The sequence below is a fragment of the Palaemon carinicauda genome, chromosome 1 (assembly GCF_036898095.1).
Source record: "Palaemon carinicauda isolate YSFRI2023 chromosome 1, ASM3689809v2, whole genome shotgun sequence".
NCBI lineage: Eukaryota > Metazoa > Arthropoda > Malacostraca > Decapoda > Palaemonidae > Palaemon > Palaemon carinicauda.
Window position 1 is genome coordinate 236422889 of NC_090725.1, and position 19755 is coordinate 236442643.

At 46.6% G+C, this 19755-nt stretch overlaps 1 protein-coding gene across 2 annotated transcripts in view; it reads right to left on the bottom strand.

Annotated features, from left to right (window-relative positions):
• LOC137654454 (KICSTOR complex protein kaptin-like) overlaps positions 1-19755 on the bottom strand; it is a 270757-nt gene that overhangs the window by 146148 nt on the left and 104854 nt on the right. For both annotated transcript variants that reach the window (XM_068388099.1, XM_068388089.1), the window contains one exon: positions 10382-10552. In XM_068388099.1, the coding sequence (XP_068244200.1) occupies positions 10382-10552 (171 nt within the window). The remainder of the gene's footprint in view (positions 1-10381; positions 10553-19755) is intronic.

The following is a 19755-nucleotide window of genomic DNA, read 5'->3' on the forward strand; positions in this document are numbered from 1 at the left end:
TCCCGTGGCATACCAGACGCTCGATCTAGACGAGAGTTTAGATGGAGGGAAGGCAAAGGCCGTCTTCCCCAAACTCCTCTTGGTTTCCAACCAATCGCCTAAAAGCCGTAAAGCTCTCTTGGATGAGCGAGAGAGCACAAGTTTTGTAAAGGCTGGCATGTCAGCAGGTACGCCTAAAACAAACTCAGACGGCGGCGAACGAGGAGCAACAGAGACGAAGTTATCGGGAAACAACTCCTTAAAAATTAACATGACTTTCTTAAAGTCCATTGATGGCGGAACTGTTCTGGGTTCATCAATATCTGAAGGATGATCCTCAGGCTGAGGGTCAGCAACGTCCTCATCTGAAGGTTCCTCATCTGACAACTGCTGAGAAACAAGCAAAGGGGTTGGTAATGCTTGACACGCCGCGTCCACACGCACTGGTGCATTAGTAGCGGACCAGGACGCAACGTCATGTAACTGCTTGACAGTCTGTGAACTGTCAACAACAACAGGTGCGTGAGGACGCACAGCGTCCACCCGAGACTGCTTTGACCGCCTAGTCTGAGCAGTCAAAACAACTCTAGACTGCGGATGTTGACGCTCGGCGTCAAAACAAGTCAACTCAGATGGTTGGCGAACGTCCTGAACGTCAACAGGAGCATCAGCAAGTTGCCTAACGTCCAAATGCGGCTGAAAATCCACACGAGACCGCATCGAGTGTGGTTCTAAACAAACTGATTGACGTGACTTGGCTAAACCAACGTCAACAGGACGCACAAAGGAACGTTTGGGTGGCTGAAGGCCAGGATCTCGATGAGATAAACGGCTAGGCTCAACGGAAACCTTATCAGCAGAATAGTCTTCCATAAGGGAGGCAAGCTTAGACTGCATGTCCTGCAGTATAACCCATTTAGGGTCCACGGGAATGGGTGCGGTAACCGACGGGGTTAACGTCTGAGACGGCACAACCTTGCCTTGCTTAGGCGGCGAGCAGTCATCCGATGACTGCAACGGGTCCGAACTGTCCCAATGACTACATCCAGGACGTTGGACCTGTCCTGAAGGGACCGACTTCCGTTTAAGAGGCCAAGAAACCTTGCTCCACGGTTTCTTGCGTGAAAAGCCTTCGGAAGACGAGGAGAAAATGGGCTCTCTCGTCTTATGGTAGGGGCGATCTTGGTGAGATACGCCTGATACCATAGAGGGAACGTCTGTTCACTGATCAAGGCCTCTCGAACCCATAAGTCGTACGACATTACTTCTCCCCTGGGCTTGGGAGCTTGCAAGAGGTCCCGGACTAGGTGAACGACAGGCACGAACAGACGAACCCTCGGTCGCAACACTGTTCACAACACTTTGCGCACTAATCACTTTCCCACTTTCCGCCGTGGCACTCTGACACTTAAGTTCCTTCACGTCAGCCATGAGTTGATTACGATCAGTTGCTAACGCTTCAACTCTTTCCCCCAAGGCATGAATAGCACGTAACATGTCTTGCATAGATGGTTCCTGAGTGCTAGAAGGGGGGTTAGGAACAACCACTACAGGGGAAGGATTAGGTTCAGGGGCATGTGGAGAGGAAAAATCTACAGACCTAGATGAACTCCTCCTTACCCTATCTCTCTCTAGCCTACGTGCATATTTATCGTATTCGAGCCAATCGAATTCCGAAAGGCCCACGCATTCCTCACACCGATCTCCCAATTGACAGGTTTTACCCCGACAATTGGAACACACAGTATGTGGGTCGAGAGATGCCTTTGGAAGACGCCTATTACAGTCCCTAGCATTACACTTCCGAAATCTAGGTACTTGTGAAGGGTCAGCCATTTTGAATTAGTCAAAGAAAATTCCAAAAAACAATCCAAGTCATCAACAAATAATCTGATTCAATAAAGAGTTCAAGAGTTTATGTTTAGGAAAAACACCTGCACTGCGAAAGCTCAAACCAAAATGAAGTACTTCACCAAATATGTTGAGAAAACTCCAGGTTCTACAGCGAGTATTGATACGTCTTGTCGTCAAGGTCGACAGAGAAGAATTGAAGGGTTTGTTTACATGCAAGAGTGGTATCTGACCGATAGTTGGCGCTGGTGGGCACACCCGCAACCTTCATAGCGATCGCTCGCGAGTTTTTTGAGTGTGTTTTCTGTCGAGCCGCTGAGTAGCAGCTATTATATATTCACTGGCTAAGTTAAATATTTAAAAATATCATTACTTACTCATACAATTCACTTCCTCCTCCATGATTGGCACTCTTAAAGCCAAATTTTCCTACAATCTGCTGCTTACCCTACTCGTAAATGATAGCAAAAAATTTATAACAGCAATGGCTTAGGCTAAACTCACCTATTCAAACTACAAACATGGGAACACGGAATCTCTATACCTCTTATGATAAGCTTATAGCCAGAAATTAAGTCATAATTCAAAGACCAGCTCCCCATGGATTTCGATTAACATCCCTGGAGGATAATTTCCACAAAGTGGTCCAAACATTTTCAAAGTGGTAAGCATAACTCATAACTCTCCTAAGCAGCCTCTATTACAATCCCTCCCCAATCATGATCCCTACTCCAATTCATCTAAGCAGTAAATTTTGATGAATATGAAATGATCAAGCTTTTAATGTCATATTCTACCCATGACAAATTCATAGATAATTTGTATTTTTCCTAACTATACAAACCTTAGCTATTTAATAGGGGTATTACTTTTGGCGTAGCTGAAATGACGAGCCATTAATTTTTAATGAGGGTTTACTACCCACACCGCTAGTTAGCGGGGGTAGGGGAGAGTAGCTTGCTACCCCCCCCCCCCTCTCACACCTGTGCTTGAGCTCACTTTGTTTGGAGGTAGGACTTCAAGGGGGATAGGTCTGGTGGGTAAGTTTGGTTAAATAGCTAATGTTTGTATAGTTAGGAAAAATACAAATTATCTACGAATTTGTCATTTGTTCCGTAACTGGAATACAAACCACGCTATTTAATAGGGGTGACTCACCCATTAGGAAGGGTGGACGTCCCAGCCAGTCTGGATTTTTGGCTTTGCCTGGGGGCTCCTTATCTGAGTGTGTTAGCACTCAAGAAATAAGGAGCCCCTGCACCTCGATAAAACCTTGCTACGCAAGGTCTGCGGCCTACGCAAGCTGTGTGTGAAGGTATGAAGAAGTGTGACTCGTCGAGAAAGTTGTTCTGAAGTTTTTTAGATGGAAACTTGTAGACTAGGACTTTCCCAATACCACCTCGTCAGGGTATGGGGACATAACAGTATTAACATTAATACTAGGAACACAAGGGAGCATGGTTTACCTGCAGTGGTTTGAGGTCAGCTATGCAGAGAACCCAGGATGCTGCTTTCTCCAAGGGAGGGGATGATGAAGAAAAGAATAAGGGCCAGTCAAACCTTTTCATTCATGCAGACACAAACCGGGTAACAATACCCTCAACCTTCTGCTACTTGTCCAATAAGGAGCTTGAGGTTTTAAACCAGCTCTTGTGCAGCCACCACAGGACTATCGAGTATCCTGTGGGTCACGTCTTGCAGGTAGTGGGATGTGAACGTGGTCTGCCGTTTCCACACCCCAGCTTGAAGAATCTTCGTCACTGAAAAATTTCTTTTGAAGGCGAGGGACATAGCTATGCCCATGACATCATGTGCTCTGGGGCAATATGATGGAGGAGGGTCTGGATTCAGTGCCAGGTCAATGACCCTGCGAATCCATGCAGAGATGGTGTTCTTAGTGACCCTCCTCTTAGTCCTTCCTGTGCTGACGAATAGTGCTGGCACACGAGGACGGGCTGCGGCTGTTCTCTTGAGGTACAGCCACAAGCTCCTTATTGGGCATAGTAAGAGTGTATTGAATATAGGATTTAGGCATTAAGCCAAGCACTGGGGCATCAAAGGCCATTCAGCGCTATATAACGAAAATCATTCAATCATATCTGTATACTCACACCATTTAGTATCATTTTAACCTTTAATACAAATCACAACACTTTCATACAATAAAATCTAGATGTGAAATAAATAGGGATTAAAAGGGTAAAATAAATAAATAAATTAATAAAATCAATTATAGCTCGTAATATAACCCAATACTTTGTATAAATTTTCTCAAGTTCAGGGTATTACAGTTTTCCCCCAGTATATCTCTTTAAGGTCTGGGTCATCTGTTACAGTACGGAGACTAGAAATCCGGAAGGAGTCAAATCGAGGATCCGCTACTCCCGGGTTCTGAGTCTTAGCAATAAACTCAAGGACGAAGCTGAACGTTACCTTCCCCCATCCCCTTGAATGGGCGATGTCATACGAGAGACCATGAAGTTCGCTGACTTACTTGGCCGAGGCCAAAGCTAGCAGGAACGCCGTCTTCCAAGTTAGGTGGCGATCTGATGCCTGGCGTAATGGTTCACAGGGAGGTCTCTTAAGAGACCTGAGAACTCGAACCACGTTCCATGGGGCAGGTCTCACTTCCGACTGAGGGTAGGTAAGTTCCTAACTCCGTATGAGTAGAGACAGTTTTAGTGATGAAGAAATGTCGATTCCTTTTAGCCTGAAGGCGAGGCTTAAGGCTGAGTGATAGCCTTTCACTGCCGAGACTGATAGGCACATTTCTTCACGCAAATACATGAGGAACTCCGCTATTGCTGGAATAGTGGCATCGAGTGGAGAGATACCCCTTCCACGACACCAACCACAGAAGACTTTCCACTTTGCCTGGTAGACTGCTGCTGATGACTTCCGCAAGTGTCCAGACATCCTGATCGCAGCCTGTTGTGAAAATCCTCTCTCAGAGAGGAGATGCTGGATAGTCTCCAGGCGTGAATTCGTAGTGAAGCTACGGCTTTATGGAAGATGTTGGCGTGTGGTTGTTTGAGTAGATTGTGTCGTGGAGGGAGTTCTCTTGGCGGCTCCGTTAGGAGTTGCAGAAGGTCCGGGAACCATTCTGCGTGATGCCATAGCGGAGCTATGAGGTTCATTGAAAGATTGACCGATGTTCTGGTCTTGGTGAGTACCCTCCTCATCAGACAGAACAGGGGAAAGTCGTAAACATCGATGTTGTCCCACCGTTGTTGGAAAGCATCTTGCCAGAGAGCCTTGAGGTCTGGGACTGGGGAACAGTATAACGGGAGTAGGAAAGTTCAGGGCCGTTGCGAAGAGGTCCACAGTCGGAGAGCCCCACAAAGTCAGGACTTTGTTGGCTACTAGATGTCCATCTGAGATGCTCTGCTCAGGTTGTCGGCGAGCACATTTCTTTTGCCCGGAATGAAGTGCGCCGATAGTGGCATCGAGTGGATTTCGGCCCATCTCAGTATCTCTACTCCTAGATGGGATAGTTGCTGCGAAAAAGTACCTCCTTGTTTGTTGATGTAGGCCACTACTGTGGTGTTGTCGCTCATCACAACCACAGAGTGACTTGCAAGATACTGTTGGAACTGTTAAAGGGCTAGAAAGACAACCTTCATCTCTAGGAGATTTATGTGGAGGTACTTTTCTGACTCTGACCAGAGGCATCAAATCCGGGGGGAGGACGAGAAGATCCACTCCCTTTCGTAGGTTCTCGTCTGCCACCCACCACTGGAGGTCCGTCAGTTCCGCAGGTCCCATGGGGATCTAGATGTCCAGGGAGTCGTAAGCTTGATTCCACCGGGACTTGAGTCGCCACTGCAGGGATCTCATCCTGAGGCGACCATTGGGAACTAGACGGGCCAGCGATGAAAGGTGACCAAGGAGATGTAACCATGATTGGGCTGGAAGTTCTTCTCGTCTGAGAAAAGGTCTTGCGACCTTTCTCAGCCTTGCTATCCTGTCGTCTGATAGGAAGGCTTTGTGGAGAGTGGTGTCTATAATCATGCCTAAGTATACCAGTCTTTGAGTGGGAAGCAGTGAAGACTTCTCAAGATTTACCATGATCCCCAGATCTTGGCAAGTCTCAGAAGTTTGTCTCGGTGTTGAAGATGGGTTGACACGAGTCTGCTAGGATTAACTAGTCGTCCAGATAACGGAGAAGACGGATGCCAATCCTGTGTGCCCAAGATGATACTACGGTGAACATTCTGGTGAAGACTTGTGGTGCTGTGGAAAGACCGAAGCACAGTACCTTGAACTGGTATTTTCTGTTGTCCAGGCTGAATCTTGAGTACTTCCTTGAAGACGGATGGACTGGGATCTGGAAGTACGCGTCCTTTAGGTCCAGTGTGCACATGAAGTCTTGCGGTCTTACTGCTAGTCTGACTGTGTCTGCCGTCTCCATGCTGAACGGAGTTTGTTTGACAAACTTGTTCAGAGCTGAGAGGTCGATGACTGGTATCCAGTCTCCAGACCCCTTCTTTACAAGAAAAAGTCGACTGAAGAAGCCTGGGGATCCGTCGAGGACCTCTTCGAGACCACCCTTCTTCAACAGGGTCTGGACTTCTGCCCGAAGGGCTTGCCCCCTTGCCGATCCCATGGCAAGGGAGTTCAATGACACTAGATTCGTCGTCAGGGGAGGTAGAGATGTTATGAACGGGACGCGATATCCTAGACTGATCATGGAGATTGTCCAGGAATTGGCCCCGAGTTGCTTCCACCTGTTTGAGCAACTTTGTAGGCATCCCCCCACTGGTGGAAATGCAGGGGGACTGCCTATCCTAGCATTTGCGGCCTCGGCTGCTCCCTCTAGGATTTTTGCCTCCCCTTGAGGACTTTTTGCCTTTCCTTTCTTTGACAGGAAATGGCTTAGACACCATCGTCTTCACTGCTATTGTCGTCGTAGTGGTCTTGGCTGGACGGGACTGCTGTGGTGCTGGAGGCTTATAGGGCTTGGATGTTAAAGCCCTATGATGAGACTTCCTCTACCTCTCAGCGGCATGTTCCACATCCTTAGGCTCGAAAAGAACAGACCCCTCCATGGAGGAATGTCTGAGCCTATTGATCTCGGCGCTAGGGACCTTCTGATGGAATCTCTCAGCTACTACATCCCGACGTTTCAGGATGGTATTTGGCCACAAGTTCGAGACTTGGTGGGCCAGAAACTCGATCGTAAGAGTACCAATAAGGAAGGTAGCTTTCCATAGCTTTCCTGGTACGTTCCTTGGAGAAATCCTCAGAACGTATCAGGATACCTAAGGTCCCCAACCAGATATCGAGAAACACAGTAGCTAGCATAGCACACTTCGCGACCTTCTCCTGATTGAGGATCTCGGCTGCCGAGAACGAGACCTGCTGGTTGGCGAGTCTCTCAAGAGGGACTCCCCTGGTTAGCTCTTCCAGCGAGTTGTGAAGTGGAAGAGCTAGACAAGGCTCCTCTAGGATCTTGAAGTACCTCCTCTGCTGTACGCGAGGAGGTGGGAGGAGCTTGTTGGTGGTACTGGAACGGTTGGAGGAGGACATCTCGGAGAGGTGCTGGGAGATCTTGTCCCTGGTACTCTTTACCCCTTGAGACCAGGGCAGGGCTGCACTGGTCTTAGAGAGCTTTTGAGTACCAAAGACGCGCTCTAGTCTAAGACCGTGTCTTTGCCCTCTCGAGGAGGGATCTCTGGGTCGGAAAACCCGTTGAGAGACCTCATTAGAGTCAGAACTTGCCAAAACGCGTGTTCTGACTCTTGCTGGTCTCCTCCTGTTGTAAGACTTGCAGCGAAGTCTCCTTCTATCCCCAAATGCTCTTCTTGGGGAGAATAACGGACATTCCCTGAGTGGCTAACTGGCTCCATCCTAGCCGTAGGGGGGGACTTACAGTAGGCAATATTTTGGAGTCTTTGGATTCCTTCCTGGGTAGGACGTAAGACTCCAACATTGAAGAGGGTGGCATGTTCCTTCCAATTCCTGACTGTGAGGAACTCTCAGCGCAAAAAGAGGTTTCCTCCATTGGTGCGATGGGGGAAAGTCTCTCTTCGCGTGATTCCCTTGGAGACGGGAAATCTTCGTCTGAAAGGGAAGGAGGCAGTCCGAGGAATAAGAGGAATTTGCCTCGAAGGTCTGCGTGGAGTCAGCTTCGTCCTCGGGGAAGTGACCGCGTCTAGAACTCCTCTTTTCCTCTTCAGTAGGGTAGAGGAAGCCATGGTTCCATGTCCCAATTCAAAGAGGACAGGCTTGAAAGCCTGAGTTATGGCTTTGATCAGGGCACCGAACCAGGGCTGTTGGCTGACAGACGCACTGTCAGACATACCTCTTGAAGGGAAAGGGACTGAAGGATCCCTGGGAGGAGTCACTGGAATAGGTGGGTTCGCCTGTGGTAGCTTTAGGATCCTGAACCCCTCTGGAAGTTTCCCTTCTCCTAAAATACGCGGTGGTATGCGCTTGCGGGGAGGGGAATGAGGCAATGGCGACCTTGACGGACGTCGTTCCTTGTGATGCATAGGCTCGCGCGAAGAAGAATATTGACGCTCGCACGAGGGAGAATAATGGCGCTTACGTGAGGGAGAATATTGGGGCTCGCGCATGGGAGACTAATGGCACGCGCGGGAGAATATTCACGCGCACGCAGGAGAATCACGATGTGCGAGCGGGCGCATGGGAGAGTGTTCACGCGCATCTGCTAAAGGCTTGGGGCGCGCGCGCGCAGGAGAATGTCTTGTTGGCCCGTATGTGCATGTTGGCACGTACGCACTTGATGATGCCCTGTGTTAGGGTGAGAAGGATGATCAGCGCGCTGTAGTGATGGGGCCTGACGAGCCACTGATAAGTGCTTGTCAGGTTTCGTGGGCGTGTAGCGCGTAGATTGTTGGCGCACAATAGCACGTTCAGGTGGAGCTTTGTTGGGCCCATGCAGGAACGGCGACGGCAGGTCTGTCGGGTGGAAGGTCTACGTGTCCTTTAAAAGGACGACTTTCCACCAAAGGAGATCGTGCACGATCTGCAGAGAGGTCCAGGACCAATGCAGGTGCAGTGATGGATGATTGGTCTAGAGGCTCCTCTGCGGGAGACTCCATAGAAGATGTTGAACCAAAGAGGCGCCTCTTCACCGCAGGTGAAAGAAGGCCTATATGGCGAAGAGGAAGGCGAGCCTTCCGACGGATGCATCCTCTGGGGGCCGTTGGATCAGCAAGCTGACCTTCAGCAGTCCTCAGAAAAGGAATCTCTGTGAGTGAACTCCCCCGAGGGGAAGAAACACTAGCAGGAGAGGCTGACGATGGACTTAAGTTTCCCTTTGTAGGATGATCAGGAATGGGAGAAACTAAGCCGTCAGCTACCGTAGAGTCTGGAGTGGAAGAGACGGGTGAATGAAACCGCATTGGATACCTCTGACACCGCAACGTCGACAAGAGACAGAGGATCAACCTCTGACGGTGACGACGATTGCTTGACAGCAGCACCCAATCGGATGTAATCAAGCAAAATCTCCTTGGAGGGCGAACCCGTAAGCCCCAAGGAGGACCGAAGCTGAAAAAGGGAGGTTAGTGGCATGTCCTCCCCCGGGGAGAGGGGTGGAGCTGCTTCGCTAGGGGAAGCAATGTCATCTCTCGAGACCTGAGGTTGGTTAAAAATAATTCGGTCTACGCTACCACTCGACAGTCTCTCGAAAGAGACCGACCGAGTGGGAGCTTCGGAGGAGGTTTGGGTAACGGAAGAAGAGGCCTTGGGTTTTTCTCCCTTAGAAGCAACCTTCGAAGGAGAAATATCCCGTTTGGACTTCTACTTCCGTCGTCGCGAAAACTTCTCCCACTGGGAGGCAGACCACTCCTTACATTCACTACACTTGTTGACACTATCACACCGTTGGCCCCTACAAGAAGGGCAAAGGGCGTGAGGATCAGTCTCGACCGCCGACATGAACGTTCCACAGGAGCGGTCGGGAAAACCACGGCAGGTGCGCATGGTCGCAGAGGCCAACTTCACATACACAGTAACTAGAAACAGAAAGAACAAAAAGCAATTAAATGGCTGCCAATATGACGGCGAGGATGAGAGCGGACACGTCCGACCACCATCTGAGCCAAGAGCAAAGTGAGCTCAAGCACAGGTGTGTGAGGGGGGGGGGTAAGCAAGCTACACTCCCCTACCCCCGCTAACTAGCGGTGTGGGTAGTAAACCCTCGTTAAAAATTAATGGCTTGTCACTTCAACTACGCCGAAAGTAATACCCCTATTAAATAGCGTGGTTTGTATTCCAGTTACGGAACAAATCAGAATTTGGAAGTACAGTATCAATTATAGAGGTTGGATAGAAATACAGAAACAAATTTTGGCAATAAAAAGATAGAATGAGTACAAAAATATTTACAGCTGAACTGGGCAGAAAGACTTCCCTGATTTGAGAGCCCTCTTCCAAACTACAGCACAAAATAGTACTCTAGGGTGAAGCCATATATCATTATGGCAATTTCTTACCAAGAGGTAAATACCTAAAGAGATGTCAGTGATTATTAAATGTCAAAAATATTTGTAAATAAAATTAAAGAATAAGGTAAATTTACCTCCCATCCTCTCTTGCCGCATGTCTTTGTATGGTAAAGATGATAAGGTACAAACTTTAATTCCAATGGTAAGCAGTTTTGTGACACGACATCCAGGGCACTATCACATGTCAGATCCCAGTCTGAATAAACATTGAAAAAACATGATTGCTGACCAGTAGTATCATCTTTCTGTTAAGAGAAATAACAAAATGCTTTTGAAATAATTGCATAATAGCTATTAATTATAAAGCTTTACTTTTCTAAAGAAAGTCCTCAACTTACAAACTTAATAGGTTCCAAGAAGTTAATTGTAAGTTGAATTTTGTTAAATTTTGGCCTAGGGTAGGCTTCACCTAACTCACATGCCTAGGATTTTCAGATGCAAAAGTCAACTAATTGTTCTATTTCATAATGCAAATGTCATCTTGCCTACTGCATTAAATCATATAATATTGTTTTATTACAATATTTCATTATAAACTTTTGATACAATATCTGATATCTATGATTTCAGTTGAATTTGTGTTTGCATTTCTGAATTTTTGTAAGTTGAGATCTTCCATACTTTAATAAAATTGAGTCAATCTGATATTTATCAATACATTTAGAATTGGGGGTCAATACATTTTTTGGGCTTAGGCCATGTCGTGCTGATGGAAGTTCCTTCGTTGGTAGCTTCCTAAGTTATATGTGACTACAGTGATATATCCCAGAGAATTTACCGAAGGTACCCAGAATTCTAACTCCTGGAGCGAGTATCCCTTAAATCTCTCCAAGGGATATCGCGTAAGGACGTATCTTGACACGTCTCATAGCTATTTACACCCCGAATAGCCTTTCATTACGAGAGGGAATGTGACAAGAAAAAATAGGAGTGTCTTAGAGAGGTAAACACTCGACTCTCCTAATGTACTGTAAAATAGTTCGGGCTTCCGCCGCTATGCGGCGCCACCAACCATTCTTTCGTTTGTAGCTTTTGGTGACAGCATTTATTAGTGTTATCTCGCTATTTTCGAGGAATTTCTTTGCTAATGATGGATTCTCCCGCTTCATCAGCATCTGGAAAGTTCTTTGCTAATGATGGATTCTCCCGCTTCATCAGCATCTGGAAAGTTCTTTGCTAATGATGGATTCTCCCGCTTCATCAGCATCTGGAAAGTTAAGTAATATTTTTAGATTGTGTAAATGTAGGCTCTTGCCAGTTTTTGCTCTCGATTGATATCGTAATTAACGTAACAAGAGCCGTTGCCAGCCGGATGGTGTCATGAACGCGATCGTTCTTTTGTTCATTTAGTTAGCAAGAACGATATTCCCGGCATTATTGCTTTAGTAACTTTAGCTATCTAGAAGTTTAGCTAGGAATTTTTATATTATGTCATTGTTGTCGTGTTTTTGGCCTTTGATAAGAGCCTCTCGGGTGCTAGGCTAGTAGCCTAGGCACTTTCACACCTAATGCATGATATAACCTTCCTGGTAAAGTTTTATTGAAGCTTAGGCAATATTTTATACAATTAAGATATTACTATTTCTTTTTCCTCTTCCATATAGTATACTAGAGTTACGTAGAACGTTTCTCTAAGCTCTTTAGCTTAATAGCTTTAGTGCTTTAGTATACTTTATATGTCCCCATTACTCTTGTATTGTCTTTAGGGGTAAGATAGACATCATTGCCCCTTTAAGTCAATACTATCTCTATGAGATATAAGAGTAATTCCCTTTCCCTCTGATTAGCCTAGGCTATCCTCAGTGAATTTGCTGTTTCCTATGGTTTGGTAAGTTCTCTGGGGCGTTTCGTTTCTCTCTCCTTTTCTCTGAGCTGGCAACTAAGTAGCTTGTCAGCATTGAGTTTGGAGTTGAGGATGGGACATCAGAGTAAAGTCTGTGTTAGGCATCTAGCTACCTGGATTTATACCGGCAACTGAGTTATCTTGTCGGTATTCCAGTAGGGCTAGTTGCTGTTCAGGAGGCTAGCCTCCCTAGACCTTGGTGGTTATTGTTTCACAATTTCCGCCTTATGGTCTAGCAGACAGTCCTGTATTAGGGGTTCTTAACTGGAAGATAGGTTTCTTCCCTGTTTTGATCCCTGGTACGAGATTTTGTTCTCTTAGAGTTCGTTTTCGGACGTTCTCTCATTGCCTAACCCAACCTGGGGAATTGAATTCCCCTTTTTGAGGTTACTATGAGGACAGAATCCTTCAGGTTAGGTAAGGCCCTAGGGTATTACCTTTCTTATGGACTATTCACCCCTGCCCCGCTATCTCTTTCGTGTTGAATGATCCAACACCCTTATGGCCATGGTCCTACATATGCTCCTATGGACGTCTGTGGACCTGGCTTGAGTTTTTCTGTCCGTAGCTAGTACGCTGCTGGCAGATAACCTCATATCTTTGTATGTACCTTTGAGTCCTCCCTTGGACTGCCTTCCATATGCCTTAAGATGGGATATGGTTGAGTGGAAGCCCGAATTTATTTCCCTCTTCCACTGGCACACTCTTTCAGGATGTAGACGTCTTAGTTGATCTTTGCCGTCTTCTATCCTTATCTTTTTCTCCTACTATCAATCATGGGCTACGTCAGCAGTTAATTCTGCCGCCAGTTTTGGATGGCTAGGCTAACAGTTCACTGTTAACCCTTTCCTCGGACATCGTAGACCGATGCCGCTGGTTAGGTCCTAGGTATGTCTGCCGGCAACTGAGTAGCTTGCCGGCAACTATCCTATGCCTTCCATCCAAATATTAAACATTATATTTCCGGCGGTTGCCGGCAGGTCTGGTAGATACCAGCCTTCCGGCATATGCCGGACTAGCCCATCATGCCGACGTTACCGGCGGGACCGGCAGTGTCGGTGAGGCCGGCATTGCCGGCAGGCCCGGCATTGCCGGCAGACCCGGCAGTGTCGGCGGGGCCGGCAGTGTCAGCGGGGCCGGCAACATTGACGGCATACTGCCGCCGGCAACATTGACGGCATACTGCCGCCGGCAACATTGACGGCATACTGCCGCCGACAACTGCTGTACTCAGGAAAAATTATTATTTTTTCCACCCTACAAGTGGTTCTTGTACAGCCATTTGTGAGACCATCATATAGAGAGATGATTCTCTTCTATAATAATGGTTATATCCATTTTATATTATCCACTATATTGAACATTTTAAGAGGATGTGTCAAGAAGACACTAAATATCTTAGATATTTCCTCTATTATTATTTAATTCTTTATGAATTTTTTAGTTCAATATGGGGGGGGTCATAGCAAATGGCTGATCGGGAAACACATGTGGGTGTCTTTCCTTCTATAGCTTACCCTATCCAAGCTAAATATTATAACTGTTGTTATGTTGAAATCAGAAGATTTCACAGAAAACTCATTTGCTTTTCTTTTATTTACAGGAGGAGCATCCTGAGTGCGGGAACAACTTTTGTAAGGTCCGCAGCAAGGACTTCTACAGACATGGCGTGTGTAGGTCTCACGCCCACTGTTCCATCACCAAAGGGGCTCTCAAGTACAGGGACCCGAAGGTATGTACCGTGTGTGAAAAGTTGGTTAAGGAGGCTTTTAATGAACAAAAGTCTACCGAGTCTAGGGATGCAGCTAGGGCTGCACTACGTAAATGGGTAAGAGGTTTTCAAAAGAACACCTCGGGGCCCATACCTTCCTAATGCTAGGATGAGGGACTGTCTCTTCCCCGGAGCGCGTGATGACGCTATCATCCCCCAGACGAAACCTGTAATCCCTTTGGTGCAGATTCAGGTTCAGAAGCCTAAAGAACCTGATGTTGCGGATACTTTGGAAAGTATCCATTTAGACGACAATATGTCTGTCGTCTCTGAGGAGACCGAGAAGAATCTCCTTGTAGAAGAGTTAGACCAGGAGGCAGTTGTCCCTCCTGCTAGTGATGTGGAGAACGTCGAAGTGGCTTCGGTTTCTTCGGCTGCGGTGGCTGAGCCAGCACCCTCAACATCTTCACAACCGCCTCATCTGGAGACGATTACTAGTACTCTCCAGTCCTTAATGTCAATGGTTTATGACTTACAGAAGAGGTCTACCGAGAATGAGACCACTTTCCGGACAGAAATTGAGCAGTTAGTTTCTTCACGCCTAGCCCCGAAGAAGCTAAACGTTAAGGACCTTCCTGCATTCTCCGACGTTAACCCGTGGAGGTATGCGGAACATATGCCTATGTCAGCAGGCAGGATCTTCCTCTCGGAGAAACTGGGTTCCGTTCCAGTGGAGGAGATTGAGTTTTGGCCCAGCAGAGGGGTCTACCCGGACTGTTATGTCCGGCTCAAAAATGAACCGGTAGCCAAAGAAGAGACAGAGCCCAAAGAAGTAATTGTCTTTGAGCTCGCTAAGGCGCAAGCTATGCTTACGTCAAACCTAACAGAGAGGGCATTCACTAGCTCAAAGGTGCCGGCTTTGAGCAAGAAATACCCATCATTTATTGCTGACCCTCCACATGCTTTTCCCTTTATGGATAAAGGGCTTAAAGCAGCCCTGAAGGCGACAAGGGCAGGAAAACCCTGTCCCACGCTAGAAGAATGCAAGCCTTTCTCCCTTGCTTTCCCTTCAGATGATAAAGACTGGAAGGACGTTCATGTTACCTTCTCAGTCGGGAAGCTGGAGGCCGATATTGCTGGACGACAATTCAACGAGGACCTCCCAAAGCTGTCAAGAGTTTCTCTTAAGAAGAGAACACGAGACTAAAGAACGCCTGGCTGCATCTATGTCTCTCCAAACAGGGCTAGAAACAATGGCTAGCATTCCCGATACCCCGGACATGTATGTGGTCTTTGCCAAGGCTCACTTGGCTACAGTAACTAAGGACCTGTACAACATTGTCAGAGCCAGGACGGCTTGTAGAGAGTTCGTGTTTGCTTCCGCCTCCGTAAAACACGAACCCAGGAAGCTAATAGCTTCTAATATCTGGGGAAAAGACCTCTTTCCTAGTGATGTGGTCAAAGAGGTCGTAGATAAGGCTGCCTCGGAGAACAGAAATCTGCTCTCCAAGTGGGGCTTATCCTCAAAGAGGAAATCTTCGGCTGAAGGAGGTCCCCAGCCGAAGAACAAGTCTAAACGACCTCGGTTGCCCTCTCAACCAAGACAGCAACACCAACAGCTTCCTGTGGCCACGGTGTCCCACACAGTGGCACAACCTACCACCACCTTTCAACTGGTGCCCCAAACACTGGCGATACAGTCGCCAGTTTTCACCCCAGCCTTTGAAAGGCAATCGGCTTCTTTTAAGCCAAAGTCTCGAGGATCCTTTCGAGGTTCCTCTAGACGCCCCTTCAGAGGAAGAGGCTACAAGGGTGGACGTGGCCAAGGAGGTAAATCCTCCAACTAGCACTCAAAGTGAGATGCTGCCAGTAGGAGGGAGACTTCTCCATTTTCAGGATCGGTGGACCTTCAATCCTTGGGTCCACAGCCTAATAAAGATGGGACTAGGGTGGAGTTGGAACCCGACTCCACCAAGCTTTCCTCATTTCTTCCAACCTTCAATTCCAGTTTTGGAAGAATATGTTCAAGAATTACTGGACAAGAATGTAATACGAAAAGCAAAGTCCATCAAGTTTCAAGGAAGGCTATTCTGTGTTCCGAAAAAGGATTCAGAAAAGCTCAGAGTCATTCTGGACTTATCTCCACTCAACAAGTTCATTGTGAACTACAAGTTCAGAATGCTGACGCTTCAGCACATAAGGACCCTTCTGCCCAAAAGGGCATACACAGTCTCCATAGACATGACGGATGCGTACTGGCATGTACCAATCAACCGTCAGGTTTCCCCCTACTTAGGGTTCAAGCTCCAAGAAAGATATGTCTTCAGAGCCATGCCCTTCGGTTTGAACATCGCACCGAGAATATTTACAAAGCTTGCGAACGCAGTTACTCGACAACTACGCCTCAAGGGTGTTCAGGTGATGGCTTACCTGGACGACTGGCTGGTGTGGGCAGCATCCAAGGAGGAATGCGTGCAAGCCTCCATAAAGGTGATCCAGTTCCTAGAGTATCTAGGGTTCAAGATAAACTTGAAAAAGTCTCGGCTGTCTCCAGCTCAAGAGTTCCAGTGGCTGGGAGTTCACTGGGACTTACAGTCAAATTGCCTCTCGTTGCCGATGGCAAAGAGAAAGGAGATAGCAGGGGCCGTCAAAAATCTTCTTCAATCCCGAAGAATATCAAGAAGACAACAGGAGGGAGTGTTGGGGTCTCTCCAGTTTGCCTCTTTGACGGACCCACTTTTGAGAGCACGACTAGAAGATGCATCAGGGATCTGGAGAAAATTCGCTTACAACGATCGAAGAGATCTACTAAGACCACTACCAAGTCGTCTACGATCAATTCTCAAGCCATGGTCGGAAGTGAAGAGCTTAAGAGGAAAAGTACCCTTGCAACCACCCCCTCCTGCAGTCACCGTCCACACGGATGCCTCAAAGGAAGGATGGGGGGGTTATTCTCATCATCGAAAGGTACAGGGAACTTGGTTCCCCCTCTTCAAGTCCTTCCACATCAATTACCTGGAAGCCATGGCAGTGTTTCCTTCCCAGAAGAAACTGAAACTTCGCTGCTCTATCCACATTCGTCTGGTTCTAGACAGCAAAGTGGTTATGAGAAGCATAAATCGACAAGGTTCGAGATCGCCTCAGCTAAATCATGTGACACTAACAATCTTTCATCTGTCCAAGAAGATGAAATGGCACTTATCAGCAATCCACCTTCAAGGATTCCACAATGTGACAGTGGACGCTCTGTCCAGGTTCAGCCCGATAGAGTCCGAATGGTCCCTAGACGCAGGATCATTCTCGTTCATATTGAACAAAGTCCCAGGATTGCAAGTAGATCTCTTCGCAACGAGCGACAACAAGAAGTTGGCCCGGTACGTAGCCCCGTATGAGGATCCTCTAGCGGAAGCTACGGACGCAATGTCCCCGGATTGGAACAGGTGGTCCAGGATTTACCTGTTCCCACCATCCAACCTTCTGTTGGAAGCACTCGACAAACTGAGATCCTTTCGGGGATGGGCAGCGATAGTGGCCCACAAGTGGCCAGGCAGTGTATGGTTTCCGTTGATAACAGAACTAGGCCTGAAGCTGATCCCGTTGCCGGAACCAGTTCTGACTCAGCTAGTACAGAAATCGACTGTCTACGCTTCATCAGAGAAAACCCAGAACCTTCATCTCATGATTTTCTCACCCTAGCGGTCAAGAAAAGGTTCGGGATTTCGGCAGACAGTATTAACTTCTTAGAAGAGTACAAGTCAAAGTCAACGAGAAGACAATACGAATCTTCCTGGAAGAAATGGGTTGCCTTTGTTAAGGCGAAGAAACCTCAAGAGATTTCTACGGACTTCTGCTTGTCCTTCTTCATCCATCTTCACGGACAAGGACTAGCGGCTAATACGATTACGACATGCAAATCTGCCTTGGCTAGACAGATTCTTTATGCCTTCCAAGTGGACTTTTCTAATGAAATCTTCAATAAGATTCCGAAAGCCTGTGCTGAACTTCGACCTGTAGCCCCTCCTAGGGCTATTTCATGGTCCTTGGATAAGGTGCTTCATCTGGCTTCGACCTTGAACAATGAAGATTGCTCGCTAAAAAGACTTGACTCAGAAAGTGGTATTTTTATTTGCACTAGCCTCAGGAGCCAGAGTTAGTGAAATAGTGGCCCTCTCGAGGGATGACGGCCACATATAGTTTACACCAAATGGTGAACTAAATCTCTTTCCGGATCCGACGTTTCTCGCCAAGAATGAGCTACCCACTAAGAGATGGGGCCCCTGGAGAATCTGCCCTCTGAAGGAAGAAGCATCCCTCTGTCCAGTGGGATGCCTAAAGGTCTATCTTCGTAGAACTTCAGACTTTGGGGGAGGTCAGCTTTTTAGGGGAGAAACTTAGGGTTCGACGTTATCCTTGAAACAGATAAGGGCGAAAATCACTTACTTTATTCGCAGAGCGGATCCTGATAGTACACCCGCAGGTCATGATCCGAGAAAGGTTGCCTCGTCTCTCAATTTTTTCCAAACTATGTCGTTTGATAATCTGCATGCTTATACTGGTTGGAAGTCCTCCAGAGTATTTTTCAAGCACTATGCGAGGCAACTGCAAGAAATAAAACTTCATGTGGTGGCTGCAGGCTGTGTAATAAAACCTGTAGTTTGATTACTGCGAAGGACAGTGCACTAATTGGGACTGTTAGTGAAGGGTGTACATGATAGACTTCGGTATATCATGATATTGAGTGTCAATATGGACATTGTATACTGTATTACTCAGTTAAGTGAACTTAAGCATAATATTTGACATGTGTGCCAGCATATTTATGCGTGATGTTTTTAGTAATAACATTTATTGAAATTTCCTATTTCATAGAGTGGCAATGTTTCTCTGGTAGACGATACCTATTTATTTTGTTATTACCATTATGCTTTTTATGTCTATGTATAGCATAAAATATATGATTTAATCATAACTTCTGTGTTTCTTGTTAATAAACTATGGAAGGAATCTTTGCGTCTATCTCGCCGTAAGATTATTTGATTATATTCAGAGCATCCTTGATCCTCTTGAGATCTTGAGGGACAAGATCCCTTGTTATGCAAACAGATAAGTTTGGTTGTACTATGTTTGTTACTGTATTATGATTCCTACGTGAACATAAACTTGTCTGATTGGCAGACTTGGGAGGTACAGTACTCTATTCAGTACCTGATACAAACTACTCTTTACGTATATATGACACAATATACTTCTGTTTGCTAAATTGTTCCTATAACTCACAATCCTCGGGTTTTTTTCCTAGAGTCTATACAGACTTTTCCTGTAGGGGGCAGGAAGAACTGGCACATGACGTGCTCAGTTGATTGATGTATTGCGGTAACATCAAGTGTCTTTGGTCTTTATGTCCAATTAGGAAATAGTCAACTCGAGATAAAGGCACAATTAAATCCACAGATACATTAATGCTCTGGTAAACTTCCATCAGCACGACATGGCCTAAGCCCAAAAAACGGATTTTGAGCGTAGTAAAAAATCTATTTTTGGGTGAAAGAGCCATGTCGTCCTGATGGACCCACCCTCCTTTGGTTAAAGGGTGTTTATCCCTCCCTATGGTACTGTATCTGTAATAAATACTTTAAAAGCTACAGAAGAATTGTTGGTGGCGGAAGCCCGAACTATTTTACAGTACATTAGGAGAGTCGAGTGTTTACCTCTCTAAGACTCTCCTATTTTTTCTTGCCACATTCCCTCTTGTAATGAAAGGCTATTTGGGGTGTAAATAGCTATGAGACGTGTCAAGATACGTCCTTACGCGATATCCCTTGAAGAGATTTAAGGGATACTCGCTCCAGGAGTTAGAATTCTGGGTACCTTCGGTAAATTCTCTGGGATATATC